This window comes from Apodemus sylvaticus, chromosome X, assembly GCF_947179515.1.
Source record: "Apodemus sylvaticus chromosome X, mApoSyl1.1, whole genome shotgun sequence".
In the NCBI taxonomy this organism is placed as follows: Eukaryota; Metazoa; Chordata; class Mammalia; order Rodentia; family Muridae; genus Apodemus; species Apodemus sylvaticus.
The window spans coordinates 44,474,083-44,500,145 of record NC_067495.1 but is presented as its reverse complement, the minus strand read 5'-3'; the positions used below and the strand labels follow the sequence as shown (position 1 = coordinate 44,500,145).

Here is a 26,063-nt window from a genome sequence, read left to right as displayed (position 1 = left end):
TCTCATATGGACTCAGCCACAGTAAGTTCAGTTCCCTTACATTGACAGATTCTATGCTCGGATTCAGAGTGGACATGAGTTTCCCCTCCCATTTTATACATCTCATATTGTTGTCCAAATAAAGAACATTTGCTATCTGAATTCCTTTGTTGGCTTAAGTTAGTTTTTCAAAGCACATGTGAAAAAAATGGCCATTGCATAATATTTGCATAAGTGAAACTGATAAGAATTAGAGAAGCCTGGGGAGTAAAACTTAAGCACAGCAATTCTTGAAGCCGTGGATATCTGTGATAGACTGCTAAATTGTTCCTGGTGTGCTTGGTACTAAGCAAAAAAGTATTGTCAGGCATAGGCATACTAAAAAAGAAACAATAATATGTCAAGGACTACATAATGGAGCAGTTACAAAGGATGGGGCTTCGTGAAAGAGAAAGGAGTCTATCTCCTTTTATTTCACTGGAAGACTTGGCAATGCACCTCCCAGGGAAACAAATTGTGTGTGTAATGGTCATACTGAAAGCTAACTTATTTCTTGGAATTCTAATTTTCACTTTATAACTATGAACTTACAAATATAAGCAACTCTATCTCACCAGTGTTAAAACAGAAATCACATCAAGTTACTTATTAAAAGAAAGAAAATTAAACCATTATAAAGGAAGAAATGTGACAGTGTTCTTGAATAATGTTTTGACAATTTTCCAAATTTATTCCCAAGTTTGAAGTGTTTTACATGCTGTTAACTGAAAGTGAGTATCTAAAATGACACATCTTTTATCTTTCTCAACATATGATCTAGGGTAATAAAGACAGATTGAAGAAACAAGAAACCCTTATTGGAATTTTTTTCATAAAAATCAGTTTCTCCTTGATCTTGTGTTATCACACACACACACACACACACACACACACACACACACACACACACACACACACCTTGATGGTTCCTCTATAGGTTGCACAATACAGATGAGGAAAATGACAGGTTACTTAATCAGTTTACAAGTATGAAAGTCACTATACTAGATGTCTGGGAATTGACCTCAAGTCCTTCTAGCTCTTTCATGAATCCATTCATTCAACAGAACAGTCAACATAAAGGATATAACTTCAAATTTGTGCAAATCTACAGTTGTAGAAATAGCACATCTCTTGAGTTTATTTTTTTACATTTTGGTGTTTTTCACATTGTTTTTAATGAATGCTTGACTAGATTTAACGAAAATATTTATTGAACTACCATAACAAAAATTTTAAGCATAATATTGTAAGATGATCTAAGATGTATTTCACATTATAACTGCACATTGGTTTAATAATACGAAAAATCAGAAAATGCTTGCTTTTTTTGATAATGTCAGTTTACTTTTTGGTGGGATTTATTTTTACTAAATATAACTGTCAGATTTGTTAATGATGTTTTGCCTTGTTGACTATGCCGAAAATGTAGTAACAGAATCCTGTGCTTTGTGTACCAGTCCAATCAGTTCCATATATTACTTTCTTTGCAAATTTTATGAAGTGTTAATAAATACATTCAGAAAGGCCACTTCATTCTTCTTACCGCTGCTACTGTTTGCTTTGTGTTATTTAATGTTTTTTGGAAGCTTAATAAACTTTGTAGTCTTGAGTTCCCCCAGCTCTAGTCAACAGGGATACAAAAAAAAAAAAAAGAAACATTCTTCCATGTAAATTTCTTTGCATCATTCATTGCTTTTCCAGTGATTCTGTGGCAGGCAGATATTTTACTGTTCCCCACAGTTCAGAACTTTTTGCAGTAGGCAGACTCCCTAACTTTCAGGCTAATTATCTCAGAGATAAATATGGCCAGTGTATCTGTAAACCCTGATTACTGTCTTAGAAATCTTTCTCTTTCTTCTTTTCAATATAACCATCCTACCAGTAATTTGTGGTAAATTTGAGGGCCTAAAGAAGCAAATCTTTAATGTCAGTGTTTTTCAAACTTCCTAATGCTGAGACCCTTCAATATAGTTCCTCATGTTGCGGTGAACCACAACTATAAATTTATTTTTGTTGCTACTTCATAAGGGTAATTTTACTACCATTATGAATTGTAATATAAATATCTTATATGCTAAATATTTGACATGTAAGCTCCATGAAAAGAGTGTCAATGGCTAAAGGTATCAGTATTCACAAGTTGAGAAGCCCTGATTTACAGAACTGCTGATTTATAACATTCTGCCCTCTCCACCTCAGAAAATATATGAGGAAAACATACTATACTCAGTAACTATGCAGAATAATATTTGAAAAAATAAATGTGAGCAACCCAAATTTTATATTGTAAATAGCATATATTCTTGGCCAAGTTCTGTGCTTGCCCAAATCAGTAATACCTGTTGGGAAACTCAAACTCTGCAAAAAACGCTTTTAGTTATGTGCCCCTAGGAAAAAGCAGACAACAGTATCTCTTCTGGTAGTCTCTAATCCACTGTACTGTTGAAGGCAATTATTGCAGCATATATACAAGTACTCCAAATGTTGTGATCAATTATTGAGATGGCAGTGATTGTTAGAGATTTATAGCTCTGCTGACAGAAAATCATCCTTTTATCAAATATAAAATTTCTGAAATGCTAGAAAATAATAACAGAAGGCACATCAAACATGTGCTATGGGACACTAAATTTACATTTTATCATATTTTAGTTGGAGCACGTAAGGTATAATATTTGCAAAAGAAAGCTAAAATGCTTTATTTTAATAGGACTGGGTTCCAATATATATTGCAGTTGAAAGTAAATTATGGAAACAAATATTGTCATTGAAGAAGTCTACATTCTATAGGAAATTTCTTATTTCTTTTAAAATCTCAAATTTACAATCTTTCTACCTAGTTTCTATATACTGGGAATATAGATAGACATAAATCACTATATATGTAAAAATCACAACTTTGAATATTTGTACAAAATAAATTGCATTAAATAAGAATGAGAGAATGAAGGATTGATAGGAATAAGATAAATTTAAAGCTCATGTATAGCACATAAATCAAGAGCTTCATAATTTCTCCTGAACTGAATAAGAGGGTAAATAGGCCAAGGACTATCAAATCAATTGCATTTGCCATAATGGTTAGAAATTTCTTCCTTTACATCAGATTTAATTTTTATATATTGTTAACTAACAAATTATTATGATATACACTGTCTACCATAATATTATATGACTATGCCTATGTTACCATTTTAGTAACTTGATTGCTATAAATATAAAATATATAAACTGATGAATATTTAAATAGTTAAAACATTTAATAAGTTAAGCATAAATGAAATCTCTTGAAAAATTAAAATATAAAAGAAAATGAAAAGAAAATGAAGATTAAATGCCTACTAATATAGTAAACCTTTCACTTGGTACTTTACCACTTGTGAATTCCAACTACAAGGCAAATGCTCAACCTTGCATCATCAGCTATTTAAATAAAGTTAGTATATTTCAGGGGAAAAAATGTCACTCTGTCTCTGTTAGAGCAGTGATGTTAGTTGCAGTGATGAAACATGACAAAAGCAACTTGAGAAGGAAACAAGTCTAAGCTTTAGCTTAATATTCCACATGACTGTTCATCATTGAAGGAATTCATGCCAAGAATCAAAAGTAACTTGGACAGGAACCTGGAGGCAGAAATTGACACAGAGTCTATGAAGGAATGCTGCTTACTGGGTAGAACCTAATGGCCTATGCATCCTGCTTCCTTAGAGAACTCAGAACCACTTCTCCACCTATCAGTTGAATCCCAAGTCAGTCACTAATTAATAAAATGGTCCAGAGGAGCTGAAGGGGTTTACAGCCCCATGGGAAGAACAATGATTTTGGCTACCCAGATGACCCAAGACTCCCAGGGACTGAACCATCAACCAAGGGGCACACATGGTCCCAGCCAAAAATGTGACAGAGGAAGGCCTCTGTGGGCATTAGTGGGAGGAGTGGTCAGGTAAAGGATCAACAGAGGCCTGAACAAACGGAAACTGAGGGTTGGAGGTGGGAGTGTGTTGGGCAGAGAAGCATATACGTGGAGGCAGGGAGTGGGAGGAGGGGTTGGGGGTTTTTGGGGAGGGGGGAAATTGGGAAAGGTTTTTACCATTGGTAATGTAAATGAAGATGATATTCAAGAAAGCAAAACAAAACAAAAAAAGTGCCCTACAGGCTTTCCTATAGCCAGATCTTATGAAGGAATATTTTTTAATTGAGGTTTCTTCCTCTTAGATGACTTTAGTTTGTGTTACATAGACATAAAACTACTCTGCACAATTCATTTTGTGGTTATAATGAGAAAATGTCAATCATATATTAAAAAAAAAATAAAATATACCACAATATAATAAAGATTTATATGCCTCAGCCACATTTTCATAAAGCAAGCTATTTTATCATTATTGTGAAATGTGTTCTACTATATTAATAGAATAAAAGAAAAAGTACTAGTATTAGTTCAGTTGACTCACCAATTTGCTTAATAGAACAACTTATAACCAAAAGGTCACAGGAACTTCAAACAAACCTACAGATTAGTTGTCTTATCTGTGACACCTAAAGGCTGACTGACTATTCATTAATAGGAGTAAAACTTATGAGTAATGATCTGAAGGAGATTAAATGGTTGTGAATCACAAACATCCTTAAATATCTACTGCACAGTTTCTATAATTGTTGAGATTATTAAGCAACCTTGTCAAAATCTCTTGAAGCAAATCTCTCAAAGAACTCTTAACAATATTAATCTAAATGAGAATAGGCAAAACAAAAATGAAGAATTTTAAGCATATTACTTACAACAACAAAATAACGAAACCCTCATGTCTTAAAAAGCTCAAGATCTTCTAACTTGAAATTTTCTAAAAATTTTTGAAGAAAAATAATAAAATACAAAATACACATGAAAGATATTCCATTTCTATAAACTGAAAGCTATCTATAGTAAAAATATTAATTTTAAGTCATCTACAACGTCAATTCTGTGTGAATTATAGCATAATTTTAAGTTTATAATTTTATAAGCTGATTTTTTTTATTTTTATTTTTTTTATTCGATATATTTTTTATTTACATTTCAAATGATTTCCCCTTTTCTAGCCCCCCACTCCCTGAAAGTCCCATAAGCCCCCTTCTCTCCCCCTGTCCTCCCACCCACCCCTTCCCACTTTCCCGTTCTGGTTTTGCCCTATACTTCTTCACTGAGTCATTCTAGAACAAGGGGCCACTCCTCCTTTCTTCTTGTACCTCATTTGATGTATGGATTATGTTTGGGGTATTCCAGTTTTCTAGGTTAATATCCACTTATTAGTGAGTGCATACCATGAGTCACATTTTGAGTCTGGGTTACCTCACTTAGTATGATGTTTTCTAGCTCCATCCATTTGCCTAAGAATTTCATGCATTCATTGTTTCTAATGGCTGAATAGTACTCCATTGTGTAGATATACCACATTTTTTGCATCCACTCTTCTGTTGAGGGATACCTGGGTTCTTTCCAGCATCTGGCAATTAAAAATAGGGCTGCTATGAACATAGTAGAGCATGTATCCTTATTACATGGTGGGGAATCCTCTGGGTATATGCCCAGGAGTGGTATAGCAGGATCTTCTGGAAGTGAGGTGCCCAGTTTTCGGAGGAACCCCAAGACTGATTTCCAGAGTGGTTGTACCAATTTGCAACCCCACCAGCAGTGGAGGAGTGTTCCTCTTTCTCCACATCCTCTCCAACACCTGCTGTCTCCTGAATTTTTAATCTTAGCCATTCTGACTGGTGTAAGGTGAAATCTCAGTGTTGTTTTGATTTGCATTTCCCTAATGACAGAAGGAACACTACCCAATTCCTTCTACGAAGCCACAATTACGCTGATACCAAAGCCACACAAAGATCCAACAAAGAAAGAGAACTTCAGACCAATTTCCCTTATGAACATCGATGCAAAAATACTCAATAAAATTCTTGCCAACCGAATCCAAGAACACATTAAAACGATCATCCACCATGATCAAGTAGGCTTTATCCTGGGAATGCAGGGTTGGTTTAATATACGGAAATCCATCAATGCAATCCACTACATAAACAAACTCAAAGAAAAAAACCACATGGTCATTTCATTGGATGCTGAAAAAGCATTTGACAAAATTTAGCATCCTTTCATGCTTAAAGTCTTGGAAAGAACAGGAATTCAAGGCCCATACCTAAACATAGTAAAAGCAATATACAGCAACCCGGTAGCCAGCATCAAACTAAATGGAGAGAAACTTGAAGCAATCCCACTAAAATCAGGGACTAGACAGGGCTGCCCCCTCTCTCCTTATCTTTTCAATATTGTACTTGAGGTACTAGCTCGGGCAATTCGACAACATAAGGAGGTCAAAGGGATACAAATTGGAAAGGAAGAAGTCAAACTATCCTTATTTGCAGATGACATGATAGTCTACCTAAGTGACCCAAAAAACTCCAGTAGAGAACTCCTACAGCTGATAAACAACTTCAGCAAAGTGGCAGGTTATAAAATCAACTCAAGCAAATCAGTGGCCTTCCTATACTCAAAGGATAAGCAGGCTGAGAAAGAAATTAGGGAAATGACCCCCTTCACAATAGCCACAAACAGTATAAAGTATCTTGGGGTGACTCTTACCAAACATGTGAAAGATCTGTATGACAAGAACTTCAAGACTCTGAAGAAGGAAATGGAAGAAGACCTCAAAAAATGGGAAATCCTCCCATGCTCATGGATCGCCAGAATCAATATAGTTAAAATGGCCATTTTGCCAAAAGCAATATACAGATTCAATGCAATACCCATCAAAATCCCAACTCAATTCTTCACAGAGTTAGAAAAAGCAATTAACAAATTCATCTGGAATAACAAAAAACCCAGGATAGCTAAAACTATTCTCAGCAACAAAAGAAATTCCGGGGGAATCAGTATCCCTGACCTCAAGCAATACTACAGAGCAATTGTGTTAAAAACTGCATGGTATTGGTACAGTGACAGGCAGGCAGATCAATGGAACAGGACTGAAGATCCAGAAATGAACCCACACACCTATGGCCACTTGATTCTCGACAAAGGGGCTGAGAACATCCAATGGAAAAAAGATAGCCTTTTCAACAAATGGTGCTGGTTCAACTGGAGGTCAGCATGCAGAAGAATGCGAATTGATCCATCTTTATCGCCTTGTACTAAGCTCAAATCCAAATGGATCAAGGACCTCCACATAAAGCCAGACACTCTGAAGCTAATAGAAAAGAAACTGGGGAAAACCCTTGAGGACATTGGTACAGGGAGAAAATTTCTGAACAGAACACCAATAGCGTATGCTCTAAGACCAAGAATTGACAAATGGGACCTCATAAAATTACAAAGTTTCCGTACAGCAAAGGACACCATCAAAAGGACAAATCGGCAACCAACAAATTGGGAAAAGATCTTCACCAATCCTACATCAGATAGAGGGCTAATATCCAATATATATAAAGAACTTAAGAAGTTAGACTCCAGAAAACCAAACAACCCTATTAAAAAATGGGGTACAGAGTTAAACAGGGAATTCTCACCTGAAGAACTTCGGATGGTGGAGAAGCATCTTAAAAAATGTTATAAGCTGATTTTTAAATTAATATTAAAATACATGAGGCCCAAATCGTATTTATGTAGGAAAAAAATCAAGTACAAATTTCTTTTATTGACAAACTGGTTAATGAGATAAGAATTGGTGATGCTCTAAAATTCCTTAAACTGTATTTAACTTACTTTCCTTAGAATCTTAACTTTAGAATACATATAACTGTAAATTAATCATCTACTTGCTTTCACTAGAATGCTATCTTTAAAAAACATACAACTATAAATTAATCATCCACCTCTATGTTCTATTCATCTTCTCTAACTCAAATCTATCTACAAGATTAACTTAAGATCCATGCCCAACTCTCTAAAATTTCAATCCCATATATAAACCTAATATAAAAGGCAAACATATCTTCACATAGATATTTAAAATGTATGTCTATAATGGTGTCACAATTTTTTAATTGGAATCAAATCACGTTTCTGGATAGTCAATAATAATATTTAAATGTATTTATATAAATTAATAATATTCAGCAATGACACTCAGTGACTACTATTATGAAACCTAAATTTACATCATTAAAACAATGTATGAAAATATGCAGATCTGAAGAGGTATTAGCTATGGAACTATATTTATCTTAATTGTACATTATAACAAAGGTAACCAGAAATATATTGGCCAAGTAAATGTTACTTTTGAGAAGGTGGGAAATATATGAACTTAATGAAGTTTTATAGCAAGTTAAGGATTGCTGAAAATGTTCTGAGTATGGAAACATAGGTATATTATCTTTATGAAATCTTTCAAGCTCTAGCTATATGTATACTATTATGATCATGCAAAAAAGGGGCAGGGATAATCTCCTGGTCTAAAAGTTGTTTTCTGAAGACAAAATTACACAGTTCCCTTTAGAATGCATTTAACATGGAACTGGTATCAACTACATTATTATTGTCACAATATATTCGGTTATATCCCTTCTGTGACTTTACATGGTGAGTATTATTATTATTATTATTCTCTTTCAGTTCAGCTCATAAGTTGAACATGGCAGTTTATGGCTCAAGTAAAAATTCATAAACTCAAGATTGAAGCGAGCTTTTAACAGCTAAAAACAGTTTTGTTCCAAGTATATGCAGCATATGAATATTAAAATAAATTACCACAAGTTAAATATTCATGACATCATTTGAAATTTAACATGTATTTTCTACTTATAAAACTTCTTATTTGTATGTTTAATTTTCATGTGAATGATGAAATGTATTAGAACTTCATAAAAGATTAACTGAAAAGTACTGCTAGATATCCAGGCTATCGAAAACATGTTTTTTAACAAGTAAGCAAAGTATCACATTTGTATTTAAATTTGAAAAACATTAAATTTTATCTAAAGTTTCTCATATACACCAAGCCACCACACCTCAAGTGCCCCAAATAGCCATACATAGACAGTGGCTTTCCTTTGAGGAAGTACTGGTCTAGTAGAGAAAAAAAAATAAGCATACATTTTAATACTTTCAATCATGTATAGGTTGTATTTTTGCATGTGTATTGTACTGTGCACAAACTATCATCTATCTATATATTAGATATAGATATTACATGTGCTTTAATGATTCAAGTTGAGAAAATGTCTGGATGTGATAAATGAGTTTCCTTATCCTTTTTGCTGGTGGTTGATTCAGAACTGCAGAAATTATAAAATTTTCTTAAGGTCAAACAGCAGTTTTATTCTATGAAATGAAAGAGTAAGTTCAGATGAAGGTGTTATACTCATCTGGTTACCAACTTCAGATCAGATTTTCAAGCTACATGATCTTAAACCCAACTTCATTATGCTTTGGTTGGCTCATATGTTAAAGCAGACATTTCCTACAAAGTATATAACACTCTTGTAAACCATTAAGCACACAAATGTCATAATGACAATTATTGTTTATGGGCAATTATGTTTCTGTATATCTGGTATCATGATTTAAATGATCACTTAGTTTTAATGTGCCTCTCTTATTTACAAATAATAGAAATAGAAAGAATCATCAAGATTTTTCATTCATATTGTTACAAATAATAACTGTTGCTTAATTCTACAGAATTTAACAACTTATAGAGTTATCTCTCCCCTATTTTATGTCCTTATGCTTAGAGATAAGGACTAGGGTGAAAAGGAATGTTAAGCATATATGGCTGTCTCTTCAAAGGAAGAGATATATAACCTATTTTCCATTCAGAATGCTGAAAATGGATGTGGTTAGTAGACTGAGGTCATCTGTGCTATCTGTATGGCCAGGACACACACAGTTACTCCAGACTATGTTTATCCCAGATTCTTCCTCCCTATACCTTTATATTGAGAATTGTCCATCAATTGATAGAATACATCCTTATGGTATATGTCACATGCACTTTACAAAGGAAGCAGAGATGGTTAATAGCCTGGTGACCTCTGCACTATCTTTATGGTCTGTCCACACCTAACACACACAGCATCCAGCCTACTTAGAAGATCATCAATCTTTTGACCTGTATCCACTGCAGACCTTCTACAAAGGCAGGATAAAGGAATCTGGCAGAAGAGGACTTTAAATAGGATTGTGCAATATAGTAGCCAACAGTTATTTAATGGAAAGTCAATCACATGTAGCTAGGTATACATTTTGCTTCTGCAAATTAAAGACATATAACACATGCATATCTATTTTGGTAGTTATTTCTCGACTAATGGAATAAAAATTAAAATAATAAATGTAAATTACTTTCTTTTTCTCACTATATAGCTGTGTGTTTGTGTATGTGTCTGTGTGAGTGTATGTACACATAAACACATGGACACAGTCCAAAGAATGGTATAGTTTTCTCATTTACGTACTACCTTCAAGCAGTTTCTCTGTGTAAAGATGATTTGTTATAAAAGTGTTTATTCTGGTATTTTTTAACTCTTTCATCACATAATAACAGAAAATAAGATAGCATTGTTGTAGACTACTGGCATTCTAAAGCAGGAACCCAAGGACATGTCATTTGACTCTAATGAAAAAAAAGTTATTCACACAGCAGACAACAAAACAAAGATAAGGCTTTAAGGAACTGTGTTATAGGTTAATATGGATAGACTCTTACGAACTACTTTAGGCTGATAAAGCCATTTAAGCTTGTAATGAAAGATTCCTTTGACATATTAGACTTGTGGAGTCTGTCACAAAGGAGAAACAGATCTTTCTTGGGTATAATGAACATTATACGCAGCAGACTAGGAAGATAGCTAAGTAAATAGAATACTCTGCCCCCTCCCATGAAGAAGACCAGGGTTTGATACTCAAGCACCCATGTAAAATGGAAGGAAATGTGACATATACATGTTATTCTACCTATCCTAGCACCTAGGATTAGAGGATCACTAGGGAAGATGGCCAGACATCATGGCAAAATTGATAAGTTTCAGTTTGATAGAGATCATATCTCAAAAATCAATGTCTAGAGTGGTTGAGGAAGACACCCACCTTATACTTCTGGCCTCCACATGTATATATACACTTGTAGATATTTGTGCATGTACATATAAAGCAGAACTTTGAAATACCCACATTATCATTTTTGTTTGAATTTTTTAGTATTTATTTTTTATTTTATGTTTATATGTATGTACACCTTGTGTGTGAAAGAGATTCCTTAACTAAGAAGAGGTATCAAAACCCTCTTATCTAGATGCATATAGTTGTGAGATGCCATGTGGATGCTGGGAATCAAGCCCTGCTCCTCTGCAAAGGCAGTAACTGCACTAATATCTGAGCCTTCCCTCCAGCCCTGTTTGTTGTTGCTTTTGTTTTTTAGACGGGTTCTCATTTAACCCAAGCTGATATTCAAAGACATTGTGAAACTAACACTAGCATTCAGTTCCTGATCCTTGTGTCTCTACCACATAATTGCTAGAATTACAAGCATTTGATAAAGGCATTTCATGCATTTCCAAAAGCACAGATAACTTCAACTGGGTTGGGAGGTGGTTTGAATGGTGGAATATCTACTCTACTCAACTACCATGATTGAAACATCCAATGTGTGCAAGAGAACAACACTGAGAACATAAAAGAATGAATCCACCAAAAGTACTCCATTTTTTATACCATTTAATAGAATTTAATACATTTTAAAATTGTGGGTTTGAAGCATACATAAATAGTATTATTTAGACAATTTTCTAATGCATGTATATCAATTATAAAAAATAATTAGATTTGAATTTGTAATTTTCCTCAAAGGCATAGACAAAAAAGCAAGCAAGCAGAGTAAGGTAATGAAAGTGAGACTGCACAAGTGGCTGATGATTTAAATTTGTATGCATAAATACAGTGTATTAAACTATCTGAATTAACTTACATTCTGAATTTTCTAGATACATTTTCATATTGGAAATTAAATGTTGTAAAGCATGTATTCAGTTCCTTCAAAATTAAAATAAAATAAAATCTGACCTTAAGTTGTTCTTCCAAAGCAGCTGTTGCATGATCACCGCTAGATTCATCAACCACTACTACCATGTGAGTGAGCGAGTTGACCCTGACCTGTTCCTGTTCTAGATCTTCTTGAAGCACCTGAAAGACAATAATCCAAAAGTAAATAATAAAGACATCTCACCCCAAATATGTGAGTTATTTCTTCCACATAGGAGGTAATGCAATTGCTTATTATCTAGCCTGATTTCAAATCAATTTTCTCTTAGTTTACTCAGTGAATTATTATTTTTTCTATTTCGTTTGAACTGCAAAGTACCATGCAAGTCATAAATTGGGAAGAGTACATTTAGAGTGCACTTCTTCTTACATACTCTCTACCTTTTAAAGGACTATATTTTAATTATCTCTACCTCTAGCATTATCAACATTTTCTCCTTTATTAAATTTCCCCACTAGCATAAAAAGAAAGTAACCATTCTTTTTTTTAAATTTTTTTATTCGATATAATTTATTTACATTTCAAATGATTTCCCCTTTTCTAGCCCCCCACTCCCCGAAAGTCCCATAAGCCCCCTTCTCTTCCCCTGTCCTCCCACCCACCCCTTCCCACTTCCCCGTTCTGGTTTTGCCAAATACTGCTTCACTGAGTCTTTCCAGAACCAGGGGCCACTCCTCCTTTCTTCTTGTACCTCATTTGATGTGTGGATTATGTTTTGGGTATTCCAGTTTTCTAGGTTAATATCCACTTATTAGTGAGTGCATACCATGATTCACCTTTTGAGTCTGGGTTACCTCACTTAGTATGATGTTCTCTAGCTCCATCCATTTGCCTAAGAATTTCATGAATTCATTGTTTCTAATGGCTGAATAGTACTCCATTGTGTAGATATACCACATTTTTTGCATCCACTCTTCTGTTGAGGGATGCCTGGGTTCTTTCCAGCTTCTGGCAATTATAAATAGGGCTGCTATGAACATAGTAGAGCATGTATCCTTATTACATGGTGGGGAGTCTTCTGGGTATATGCCCAGGAGTGGTATAGCAGGATCTTCTGGAAGTGAGGTGCCCAGTTTTCGGAGGAACCGCCAGACTGATTTCCAGAGTGGTTGTACCAATTTGCAACCCCACCAGCAGTGGAGGAGTGTTCCTCTTTCTCCACACCCTATCCAACACCTGCTGTCTCCTGAATTTTTAATCTTAGCCATTCTGACTGGTTTAAGATGAAATCTCAGGGTTGTTTTGATTTGCATTTCCCTAATGACTAATGAAGTTGAGCATTTTTTAAGATGCTTCTCCGCCATCCGAAGTTCTTCAGGTGAGAATTCCCTGTTTAACTCTGTACCCCATTTTTAATAGGGTTGTTTGGTTTTCTGGAGTCTAACTTCTTGAGTTCTTTATATATATTGGATATTAGCCCTCTATCTGATGTAGGATTGGTGAAGATCTTTTCCCAATTTGTTGGTTGCCGATTTCTCCTCTTGATGGTGTCCTTTGCCTGAAAGTAAGCGTTCTTGGCCCAACAGCATGACTGTTGTATTTATTATGATTATGTTCATTGGAGAATAATTTTTACAATGATTCTCTGTTCTCAGTTAGCCTGACCTTCACTGCTTACTATCACATGGAAACATTTCTTGCAAAGGTTGTCAAATTCAATATTCAGTTTTCACAGCATCCCATTTGATATTTCCTTAGCCGTTCTTCTCTAGATCTACTATCAGTTTCTTACTACATGTTTTAAAAATAATAAGGACTTAAAAATATTTGCCAGAATATCCTTACCTGGAACTGCAGTCCCACCCCCACCCCCCAAACCACAATATGGTACACTATTAGTGGGATTTGCTTGAATAGGTCTTTAAATCTCCTCGATAACTGGTTTGCTTTTAAAAAATATTTTATTATGTAACAAAAAAATGGACAGATGTTTTGGAGACATGGTAATAACTTTCTCGATTCTTACCGCCTGAACATACCAAATAATAATGCCAGGGCCCTATCTGAGTTATTAAAATGTTAAATAACTTAGTAGAAGGGATTAATCACAGCTTCAAATGCATGAACACTTTATTACTAGGACTTTCAATTTTCAATAATCACTTGGAAATTATTGTAAGATCATTCCTTTATAATTCTCTCTACATTTTCATTCTTCATCTTCATGTGAAGGAATGCACCTATTTTGTGTGTGGCTTCTATACTGCCTATCATGCCTTTGACATTCTAGAGCTTGCTCTGGTTAATAGAACATTTTCTGCCATGAGGCTGAAAAATGGAATCATCAATTCAAAGTCATACTTGAAATTGATGCAGAATAATCCCCTGTCTGCCTCTTTCATTGAGTTACATAAGTGAAGATTTTTCCAGTTTCTCCACCATAGATTTATAGAACAATTAAGAAAACTATTAAGTGGTCAGAATATCATTAACTGGCTTCTATAACTTCAGAAATTTATTTTTGTGTATCACCAAAAGAAAGTATGTATACATATGTATATATATATATATATATATATATATATATATATATATATATATATATAATGATGTATTCAAAAGTAAAGGATACTAGTAAATGCCAGACTGAATATCACTGTACACATGAATTATATAAACTGCTTTAATTCCATAGAAATGATATATGTGAAAATCATAGTTTTATTTATGAAATGTTTACTTTCACAAAACAAATTTTATAATGTATATGTGATATAGTTTTGATTTTCCTTAATATAAATTGATTTCTAATTGTGTGTTTGTTCTAAAATTAGACATTTGATTTTGCCATTTTAATCAATGACATATTTCTTACTTTGAAAAATATTAATATAATGTATTACTGACATTAAAAGTGTCTTGATAACTTTAAAATGAAAAGAGTGCTCCCACTTTGATTTGACTGACTAGAGGAATTTTAAGAAACATGAGAATGGCTCTCCATATTGCCTGACATGGCATAAATCACTGGATTTTCCTAGACATATGATTTAATATCATATACCAGTGCTTTTCTTATCTCCTATGACTTTTAATATTATAATTTCTCTGGATCAAATTGATAATACTAAGAAATATTTTTCTGAATAAACTTCTTAGTTGCAAAAGAGAAACTATTGTAAACTTCATTATTCTGAACTTTTGACACCCCAAATCATTAAGAGTTATTATCATAGTATTAATGTTTTCTCATATTATCAATAGAAAAGACTATAAAATATCCAGTGTCTGGGGTACACTTTTGAAAGCTATATTTTCTGTGGGTCGTATCATTTTGTGGGCTGGGGTCCCATACTAAATAAAACGAATAAAATGAGCTAAGCACTAACAAAAAAAAGAAAGCTATATTTTTTTGTAAGCAGCAAAATGTTACAACAAAAACTGTGGAATTATCATTCTACATATTGGTTAATGATGGCTCTGATCATGGGGGTTTGCAACCCAATAGGAAGAACAACAAGATCAACCAAACAGACCTTCCCACAGATACCAGGGACTAAATCACCAACCAAAGAATACACATTGAAAGATCCATGACTCCAGATGGATATACAGCAAATGACTTGTTGGGCATCAATGGGAGGAGAGACACTTGGTGTGAAGGCATGATGCCCCAGTGTAGGGGAAAGCTAGGGTGGGGATATGGGAGTGGGTAGGAGGGTGGAAGACCACTCTCATAGAAGCAGGGAAGGGGAGATGGGATAGGGGGTTTCTGGAGGGAAAATCAGGAAAGGAGATAACATTTGAAATGTAAGTAAAGAAAATATGCGATAAAAGAAAGAAAGAAAAAAGAAGTTAAACAAAATGCCTGGCTTCCTCTTTGGTGTTTTGTATTTTCAAAACTATTAATTTTTGTTAAAATATTTTAATTAAAATTTTAGTTAAACATTGACTTGGTATGGATTTAAATATCTCATAGATAGACTTATACAATAGAGATTTTACTATTGTTTCGCTCATTGAGCATAAAGTATGAGCCAAAATATTTCAAAGTACAAATATGTCCCCAGATTAGCACATTTTGACTATTCAAAACCTGTGTCTTCAAGTCAAAATGATATTATATTTCATTATAAAAGTGGTTTTCATTTAAAAGTATACTTCACATATGCAGGTGTTGGCTATCTTATGATCCATTTGTTGATATTGTACATATTTAATTGATTTTTGTCACATTGGCCAGATTAAAAAAAATCTGTCATGCTCCTAATTAAATTTCTATACCATTATTAGTTACAAATGTCAGTGATATTTGTTTTGTAATGTCAAATAGCAATCCTCTTTTATTATGACAAGAGAAAAGGGCAACATTGAAATACATTAAAAACCCTTAGATTTGAAAAGTAGAGTTTGTTATCCATCTGTGGCTAATTGCCTTTCTTCTAAATAATGCTTTAATTAAAGGGCTTCAGCAAATTTTAACCATTTAATACTAATTTTAAGATATGAATCTGGTTTTTCTCTACTTCTTTAAATGTCACCAATGGGGTAAACTTTCTTGATCTCACCAGGTCAAGCAGCTTGAGAACAACCACTACTAAAAGTAACTTCAGTGTTTCATCTAGACCCATGCTACCTTACTAATTCTGCTTGGATATGAGACAATGATTAGATAATGAACAGAATGAAGCATATAAGCAGAGATAAATTTTGGATTTGGACTTAAACATAAAGTGAAACTCATACAGAAATGTAATATAAGCCCAAACAAAGTGTGTGTCTTGCTTGTTCAAGAATTGCACACTGTATCTTCACTCCTGCAACTGAGTATGCTGTTACTGCCAGGAAAGCAGGGAATACCTGAGTGTCAGATCACTTGGGACTTGGTGCACCAGGGCTCCACCTGCACTCAGGAGCTAGGCAGCTCCACAGCTGTCTGTGCACCTATCCTGCCAGGGGATATCTGCTCTGGAGGGAGTTCCATGGTTAAAGGTGAGGCCACCATCTTCACTCCTGAGAATGAGTGGGCTTTTACAGTCAGGAACACAGGGAAAACTGAGTGTAAGATCACTTGGGACACGGTCTTCCAGGGACCCACCTGCACCCAAGAGCTGGGCAGCAACACAACACAATGTGCCAAGAGGGAGCCAGTCACCCAGGGGGTGCTGAGACAGGCTTGAAGGAACACAGGAGGAACAAGCACCAGCCAGAGACAGCAGGACCAACTAACACCAGACATAACCAGATGGCAAAAGACAAACATAGGAATGTTACTAACAGAAATCAAAACAACATGGCACCATCTGAACCCAATTTTCCCACAATAGCAAGTCCTGGATACCCCAACACATCAGAAAAGCAAGATTTTGATTAAAATCACAGCTTATGATGCTGATAGAGGGCTTCAAGGACAAAAATAACTCCCTTGAAGAAATACAGGAGAACACAGGTAAATAGGTAGAAGTCCTTAAAGAATAGCAGGAAAGCACAACCAAATGGGTGAAGGAATTGAACAAAACCATCCAGAATCTAAAATCAGAGGTAGAAATAATAATGAAATCACAAAGGGAAACAACTCTGGACATAGAAAACCTAGGAAAGAAGTCAGGAGACATGAATCCAAGCATCAACAACATATTACAAGAGATAGAAGAAATAATCTCAGCAGCAGAAAACAGCATATAAAACATTGACACAACAGTCAAAGAAAATCCAAAATGCAAAAAGCTCCGGACACAAAACATCCAGGAAATCTAGTACAAAATGAGAAGACCAAACCTAAGGATTATAGGAATAGAAGGAAGTGTATATTTCTAACTTAAAGGGCCAGTAAATGTGTTGAACAAAATTATAGAAGAAAACTTCCCTAACCTAAAGAAAGAGATGCCCACGAATGATGCCCAAGAAGCCTACAGAACTCCAAACAGATTTGACCAGAAAGGAAATTCTTCCTGTTAAATAATGATTAAAACGCCAAATGCACTAAACAAAGAACATTAAAAGCAGTAAGGAAAAAAGGTCGACAAACATATAAAGGAAAACCTATCAGAATTACACCAGATTTCTAACAAGAGACTATGAAAGCCAAAAGAGCCTGGGCAGATGTCACACAGACCCTAAGGTAACACAAATGCCAACACAGGTTGCTATACCTAGCTAATCTCTCAATTACCATAGATAGAGAAACCAAGGAATTCCATGACAAAAACAAATTTACACGATACATTTCTACAAATCCAGCCCTTCAAAGGATAATGAATGGAAAACACCAACAAAAGGAGGGAAACTACACACTAGAAAAAGTAAGAAATTAATCATCTTTCAACAAACCAAAAAGAATATAACCACACAATCATAAAAATTACATCAAAAATAACAGGAAGCAACAATCACTATTCCTTAACATCTCTTAACATCGATGGATTTAATTCTCCAATAAAAAGACAGACTAACAGACTGGATACTAAAAGAGGACTCAACATTTTGCTGTGTACAGGAAACACATCTCAATGTCAAAGACAAACACTATCTCAGAGTAAAAGGCTGGAAAACTCATTTCCAAGCCAAAGGTCCCAGGAAAGATATCCAATAAGATAGACTTGCAACCAAAAGTCATCAAAAAAGACACAGAAGGACACTTTATACTCATCAAAGAAAAAAATCTAACAAGAAGAACTCTCAATTCTGAACATCTATGCTCCAAATACAAGGGCACAATCATTCATAAAAGAACCTTTAATAAAGCTTAAAGCACACATTGCCTCTCCACAATAATTGTGGGTGACTTCAACACCCCACTCTCCTCAATTTACAGATCAGGGAAGCACAAACTAAACAGAGACACAGTGAAACTAACAGAAGTTTTGGATAAAATGGATTTCATAGATATCTATATAACATTTCCTCCTAAATCAAAAGAAAATACCTTCTTCTCTGCACCTCAAGGCATATTCTCCAAAACTGACCATATAATTGGTCACAAAACAGAACCTCAACAGATATGAGAAGATCAAACTAATCCCATACCTCCTATCAGATCACTAAAGAGGTTGTTCTTCAATAGCAAAGAGAGAGAGAGAGAGAGAGAGAGAGAGAGAGAGAGAGAGAGAGCCCACATACACAGGGAAGCTGAACAATGCTCTACTCAATGATAACTTGGTCAAGGAAGAAATAAGGAAAGAAATCAAAGATTTTGTAGAATTTATTGAAAACGAAGGCACAACATATTCAAACTTATGGGACACAATGAAAGCAGTGCTAAGAGGAAAACTCATAGCTGTGAGTGCCTCCTAAAAGAAGCTGGAGAGAGCATACACTAGCAGCTTAACAGCACACCTGAAAGCTCTAGAACAGAAAGAAACTAATACACTAATCAGGAGTAGCAGGCAGAAAATAATCAAACTCAGGGCTGAAATCAAACTCAGGGTTTCAAACAAGTAGAAACCAAAAGAACCATACAAAGAATCAACAAAACCAGGAGCTGGTTCTTTGAGAAAATCAACAAGATAGATAGATAAACCCTTAGCCAGACTAACCAGAGGGCATAGAGACAGTATCCAAATTAGCAAAATCAGAAATGAAAAGGGATGTATAACAACAGAAACTGAGGAAATTCAAAAAAATCACCAGATCCTACGTGAAAAGCACTTAACACAAACGGAAATGGATGAAATGGATAATTTTCTAGGCAGATACCATATACCAAAATTAAATCAGGATAAGGTAGATCATCTAAATGGTCCCATAACCCCTAAAGAAATAGAAGGGGGTCATTGACAATCTACCAATCAAAAAATGCACTGGATCAGAAGGTTTTAGTGCAGAACTGCATTGCACCTTCAAAAAAGACATAGCACCAATACTTTTCAAACTATTCCACAAAATAGAAACAGAAGAAACTCTACCCAACTCATTCTATGAAACCACAATTACTCTAGTACCAAAAGCACACAAAGATCCAACAAAGAAAGAGAACTTTAGACCATTTTCCCTTATGAATATCAATGCAAAAATACTCAATAAAATTCTTGCCAACCTAATCCAAGAACATATCAAAACGATCATTCAACATGATCAAGTGGGCTTTATCCCAGGGATGCAGGAATGGTTCAATATATGGAAATCCTTTAATGTAATCCACTACATAAACAAACTCAAAGAAAAAAAAAACACATCACCATTTCATTAGTTGTTGAAAAAGCATTTGACAACTTTCAGCATCCTTTCATGTAAAAAGTATTGGAAACAACCGGAATTCAAGGCCCATACCCAAACATACTAAAAGTAGTATACAGCAAACCAGTAGACAACATAAAGTAAATGGAGAGAAACTTGAAGCAATCCCATGAAATCAGGGACTAGACAAGGCTGTTCTCTCTCTCTCCATATTTATTCAACATAGCCCTGGAAGTTCTAGCTATAGCAATTAGGCAACAAAAGGAGGTCAAATGGTTACAAATTGGAAAGGAAGAAGTCAAACTATCACTATTTGCAGATGATATGATAGTCTACTTAAGTGACCCAAAAACAAATCCAGTGGAGAACTCCTATAACTGATAAAAAACTTCAGCAAAGTGGCCAGATATAAAATTAACTAAAAAAAAAATCATTAGCCTTCCTAAATTCAAAGGATAAACATAAACAGGGTGAGAAAAAATTAGGGAAAAGACACCCTTCACAATAGTCACAAACAATATAAAGTATCTTGGTGTAACTCTAACCAAAGAAGTGAAAGATGTGTATGACAAGATCTTCAAGTCTCTGAAGAAAGAAATCTAAGAAGATCTCAGAAGATGGAAAGATCTCCAATTTTCCTGGATTGGCAGGATTAATATAGTAATAATGCCCATCTTGCCAAAACAATAAAGTGATTCAATACAATACCCATCAAAATCCCAACTCAATTCTTCATAGAGTTAGAAAGAGCAATTCTCAAATTTATCTGGAAGAACAAAAAACACAGGAGAGCTAAAACTATTCTCAACAGTAAAAGAACTTCTGGGGGAATAAGTATCCTGGACCTCAAGCAGTACTGCTGAGCAATATTGTTTAAAACTGCATGGTATTGGTACAGTGACAGGCAGGTAGACCAATGGAATAGAATTGAAGACCCAGAAATGAACCCACACACCTATGGTCACTTGATCTTTGACAAAGGAGCTAAAACCATCCAGTGAACAAAAGAGCCTTTTCAATAAATGATGCTGGTTCAACTGGTGGTTACCATGGGTAAGAATGCAAATTGATTATTGCAAGCTGCTAAAATCACTCTGGAAATCAGTCTTGTGGATTCTTAGAAAACAGGACAAGATACTACTGGAGGACCCTGTCATAACACTCCTGGGCATATACCCAGAGGATTCCCCAGCATTTAATAAGCACACATCCTCCACTATGTTTATAGAACCCCTATTAATAATAGTCAGAAGCTGGAAAGAACCCAGATGTCCCTCAATGGAGGAATGGATACAGAAAATGTGGTATATTTACACAATGGAATACCACACAGCTAGTAAAAAACAATGAATTCATGAAATTCTTAGGCAAATAGGTAGAACTGGAAAATATCCTAGTGAAGTAACCCAATCACAAAAGAACACCCATGGTATGCACTCACTGATAAATGGATATTAGTCCAGAAGCTTGAAATACCCAAGGCACAATTCATATATTAAATGATGGCCGCCCAAGAAGCAGGAAAAACAAAGTATGGATACTCTGGTCCTTCTTAGAAAGGGCAGCAAAATACCCACAGAAGGAGATACATAGACAAAGTATGGAGCAGAGTCTGAGGGAAAGACCATCCAGAGACTACCCCACCTAGTGATCCATCCCATATACAGTTACAAAATCTAGATGCTATTATGGAGGCCCAAAAGTACTTGTTGACTGGAATTGGATATAGCTGTCACCTGGGAGGCTCTGGTAGTGCATGACAAATACAGAGGGAGACACTTTCAGCCAGCCATTGTACTGAGCACAGGGCCCCCAATGGAGGTGCTAGAGAAAGGACCCAAGGAGCTGAAGGGGTTTGCAGAACCATAGGAGGAACAACAATATGAGTCTCCCACTAATCCCAGAGCTCCCAGGGACAAAAACATCAACCAGATAGTACACATGATGTTATTCATGGCTCTGTATGCATAGGCAGCAGAGGATGGCCTTGTTGGACATCAAAGGGAGGAGAGGGCCCTGGTCCTGGCAAGGTTTGATGCAGAAGTGTAGGGGATTACCAGGACAGGGAAGTGGGAGGGGGTTGATTTGGAAACAGGGGGAGGGAAGATGGCTTATGGGACTTTCAAGGGGGGACCAGGAAATGGGGAAATCATTTGAAAGGTAAATAAAGAATATGTCTAATTTTAAAAAAAGAAAATGAATAATTTTGGTCAGTGGGGACCTCCCTCATAGAGGCCAAGGGAGGGGAGGTGATAGGGGTTTTATGGAGGGAACATTGGGAAGGGGGAAAATGTCTGAAATTAAAATGGAAATAAAAGGTACTGTATGCTAGTTCCTTTGGTCACAGCACAGATTCAGGTAACTTGCACTCAAAAGCCTAGCAAGTTCTTCTTGAAAGTTGTATTTTTGTCAATTCTCTACATGGGGTAAATACTTAGAGGGAATATTTTTGTTTCTGCAAAGTGGGACTTGGCATCTAAAAGAAGAAGAAGAAGACTTCTAAAAGATAACTTCAACAAGGAACCTTGAAAAACTATACAAGCACTGATTTTTAAGAGCTGAAAGTGAGTTCTATTATTAAGAAAAACATTTTTGGTAACAGAATTGTTATATTTGTATATGATTTAGAATTTCAATAAATATGACATAGTATGTAGAAAATTAAATTAAAATGAGAATACATTTATGAGAACACCATTTAACAATTGTCCTAGGTTTGATTCCTGTATCTCTTACTAAACTAAGCTTCAGGTGTCTAATTAGTGAAAAATATCTGGATGGATATTTAGCCATCCAGAGTTGTTCTTATCACAGACTAAGGTATGATTGATTAGCATTTGCCTAACATATTATATTAGCTGTAAAAATATTAACAAGCAACTTATTTCTGAGCTCCCAAATTTAGACATATCCAAGAGAAAGCTGTAAAATAATCCCTCCAGAACAGTGTTTACCTAACTCCTCCACTCATCCTAATCCAATGCAATGTACCACTCCTTATCTTATAAATGTAATTCTAGAAATTCATGAAATGACAGCAGTTTTAGGGTCTGAAAAATATATAATTGATTTAAAACCTTAAAAATTTAAAAAAATGTTTCCTTTTACAATTTTTATGAATGTTTGTATTAGTTTGAGGGTAGGGTGTTTTGGTGTGTGTGCTCATGTGTGCCTTGCTATGAGTATTCTTGTGTGAGTGTGTGTGTGTGTGTGTGTTTCAGGAACATACACAGACAAAAAGTGGGAATGGATGCCTTGCAGCCACAGTTTGAGGCATTTTTGAGTCACTTGACTTAAATGCTGAGACATGAATTCTGTTTTTTGGTGACAGGTAAGAGCTCTTTCCTGCTTCTCCATAACCCAGGTCCCTAAAATAACCATTACATTTGCAAATTATTTATACAAGATTAACAAAAGGAATTAAAAGACTCATAACTGATGAGAGTACTGCATAAGTATCTATGAGTGCTCAGCTGTGGATGAATCATCTCCTTCTATCTGCCATCATCCAGGGCCCAGAGAAAAACTTGCCAGGAGGTGGGAGTGCACAAAGAATGTAAGAGTCAGCAGATGGGGAAGAGAGCTATGAAATACTGACATGGCATATATATATATATATATATATATATATATATATATATATATATATATATATATATATATATATGCATATATATAATCACAGTAACTCACAGCTACTGTGTTTACTTACACAAGAACTGAACAAACTAGTCAAAATTTCTGCATGGCCACACCATTGAAATCCAACTATTAGTGGAGAAACTACTTTTAACTTATGGCTGATGAAGGAGATTGAGTCAGTTTCCATTGAGCATATACCCACTGGTAGGTTGAATGGGTTTCCAATGGATGGCCCAACACACATGGGAATGTTGTATAGAAAACATTAATTGGACTCAAATGAGTATTGTTGAGAAAGATAGGGAGAAAAGATGTGAAGTTGGGAAGCAGATGTAATGGAGACACCAGGTAGTGTTGGAAGGAGACACAGATTGAGAAATATTATCAGAGAACATCATATGAATATATGAAATTTTGATGAATGAATAGAAATATTATTTAAAGGAAAATGCAGTTTTAAGTTAATAGATCTAATGATTTACTTTATTGCTGAGAAATTATCATAGCAACAGGCATGTCATAAAGTAAAACTCATAATCACTAAGTGGCAGCCCTTAATTGTCTTGCCATTTATTCTCCCCTACAATCAATGAATTCATGCATCCATATATACTAAATATAACATTAAATAGTTAAATCAATCTATTTCTTATTCTTTTTCCAGATAGTAATGCAACTATCATTATGAGCTATTTCCTCTTGTCTTTTTGCTTTACTCCTCCCTTTCGCTCGAAATTATAGAAAGGGATACTGAATGGATATAAACTTATCATTGCTTCAAACATTTTCATTCTGAGTATTCTGTGAACAGCTACCACCAGCATACTTTTCTACCAAGGTTCATTCTAAATTTACATGCTTCTTTCTTCTCAGTCTCTGTATCTTCCTACTTCAAATCCACAATTCCCTTAGAGCACTGCAGTCTCTGGTCTGGCACTCTGCATGGTATCTAAACTATAGGGTCACAGAGCGAATCACAATTTAATTAAACTCTAAGAGAATGGGGAAGTTTCTTGGTTTGAAAGTAGAAGGTGAGGGTAAAAACAGGAGTCTGTGAATCTGTCACATTGAAACATCTGAAGCATGGGCAGGGAGATCTATTGAGTTCTTTAATTCAAATGTAGCCTGCAAAATACTGCAACATAAAAAGAAAATTGGAGTCTACCAGTTTCTGGTGATACTATTTTGTGCAACCCCTTAATAAAGATTTATGTGTCAAAATCTCTCTAGCACAAATTTAGTATTGGAGTTAAATGAAATAATACTTCAGAATCAGCCATCACAGTGTTTAGTGGTACTAGGAAATGATAAAGGCATTGATGTTTTATTATGGAATATGCACATATAATTTTACTATTGATAAACTAAATGCAGTTGAAAAAGCCATGCTGAGTATAATTACTTATTCCTGATATCTTTGTTAATCATATTTCATACATTTTAATTACTAAATATTCTTAGTGTGCTGACATAATTGAAAACAACAATAAAATATGATTCAATTATTTTATAATCCTTTCTAGAAATAACCTATGTCTTCAGATGTTAGGAGAGCATATGCTGGAATATATAAGAACATGAATATCATTATTATTGCAAAAATAATCAAGGACATTATCTATAATACATCTGTCTCTGAAATCTACTACTAAAATCATTACAAAAAATCACTTGTCTTTTAAACTAGATTTAAAAAACAAATGGTTCTGGTTCAACTGGAGTTCAGCATGCAGAAGAATGGGAATTGACCCATCCTTGTCTCCTTGTACTAAGCTCAACTCCAAATGAATCAAGGACCTCCACATAAAGCCAGACACTCTGAAGCTAATAGAAAAGAAACTGGGGAAAACCCTTGAGGACATCGGTACAGGGAAAAGTTCCTGAACAGAACACCAATAGTGTATGCTCTAAGATCAAGAATTGACAAATGGGACCTCATAAAATTACAAAGTTTCTGTAAGGCAAAGGACACCATCAAGAAGACAAATCGGCAACCAACAAACTGGAAAAAGATCTTCACCAACCCTACATCAGATAGAGGGCTAATATTCAATATATGTAAAGAACTCAAGAAGTTAGACTCCAGAAAACCAAACAACCCTATTAAAAAATGGGATACAGAGTTAAACAAAGAATTCTCACCTGAAGAACTTGAGATGGCGGAGAAGCATCTTAAAAAATGCTCAACTTCATTAGTAATTCGGGAAATACAAATCAAAACAACCCTGAGATTTCACCTTACACCAGTCAGAATGGCTAAGATTA

The 26,063-nt window shown here is 35.0% G+C and overlaps 1 protein-coding gene across 1 annotated transcript in view; it reads right to left on the bottom strand.

Moving 5' to 3' along the window:
* The window catches only part of Dmd (dystrophin), a 1,772,476-nt gene that overhangs the window by 1,438,473 nt on the left and 307,940 nt on the right, over positions 1 to 26,063 (bottom strand). Inside the window, exon 9 of the mRNA XM_052170230.1 lies at positions 12,062 to 12,181. Coding sequence (XP_052026190.1) covers positions 12,062 to 12,181 — 120 coding nt within the window. The remainder of the gene's footprint in view (positions 1 to 12,061; positions 12,182 to 26,063) is intronic.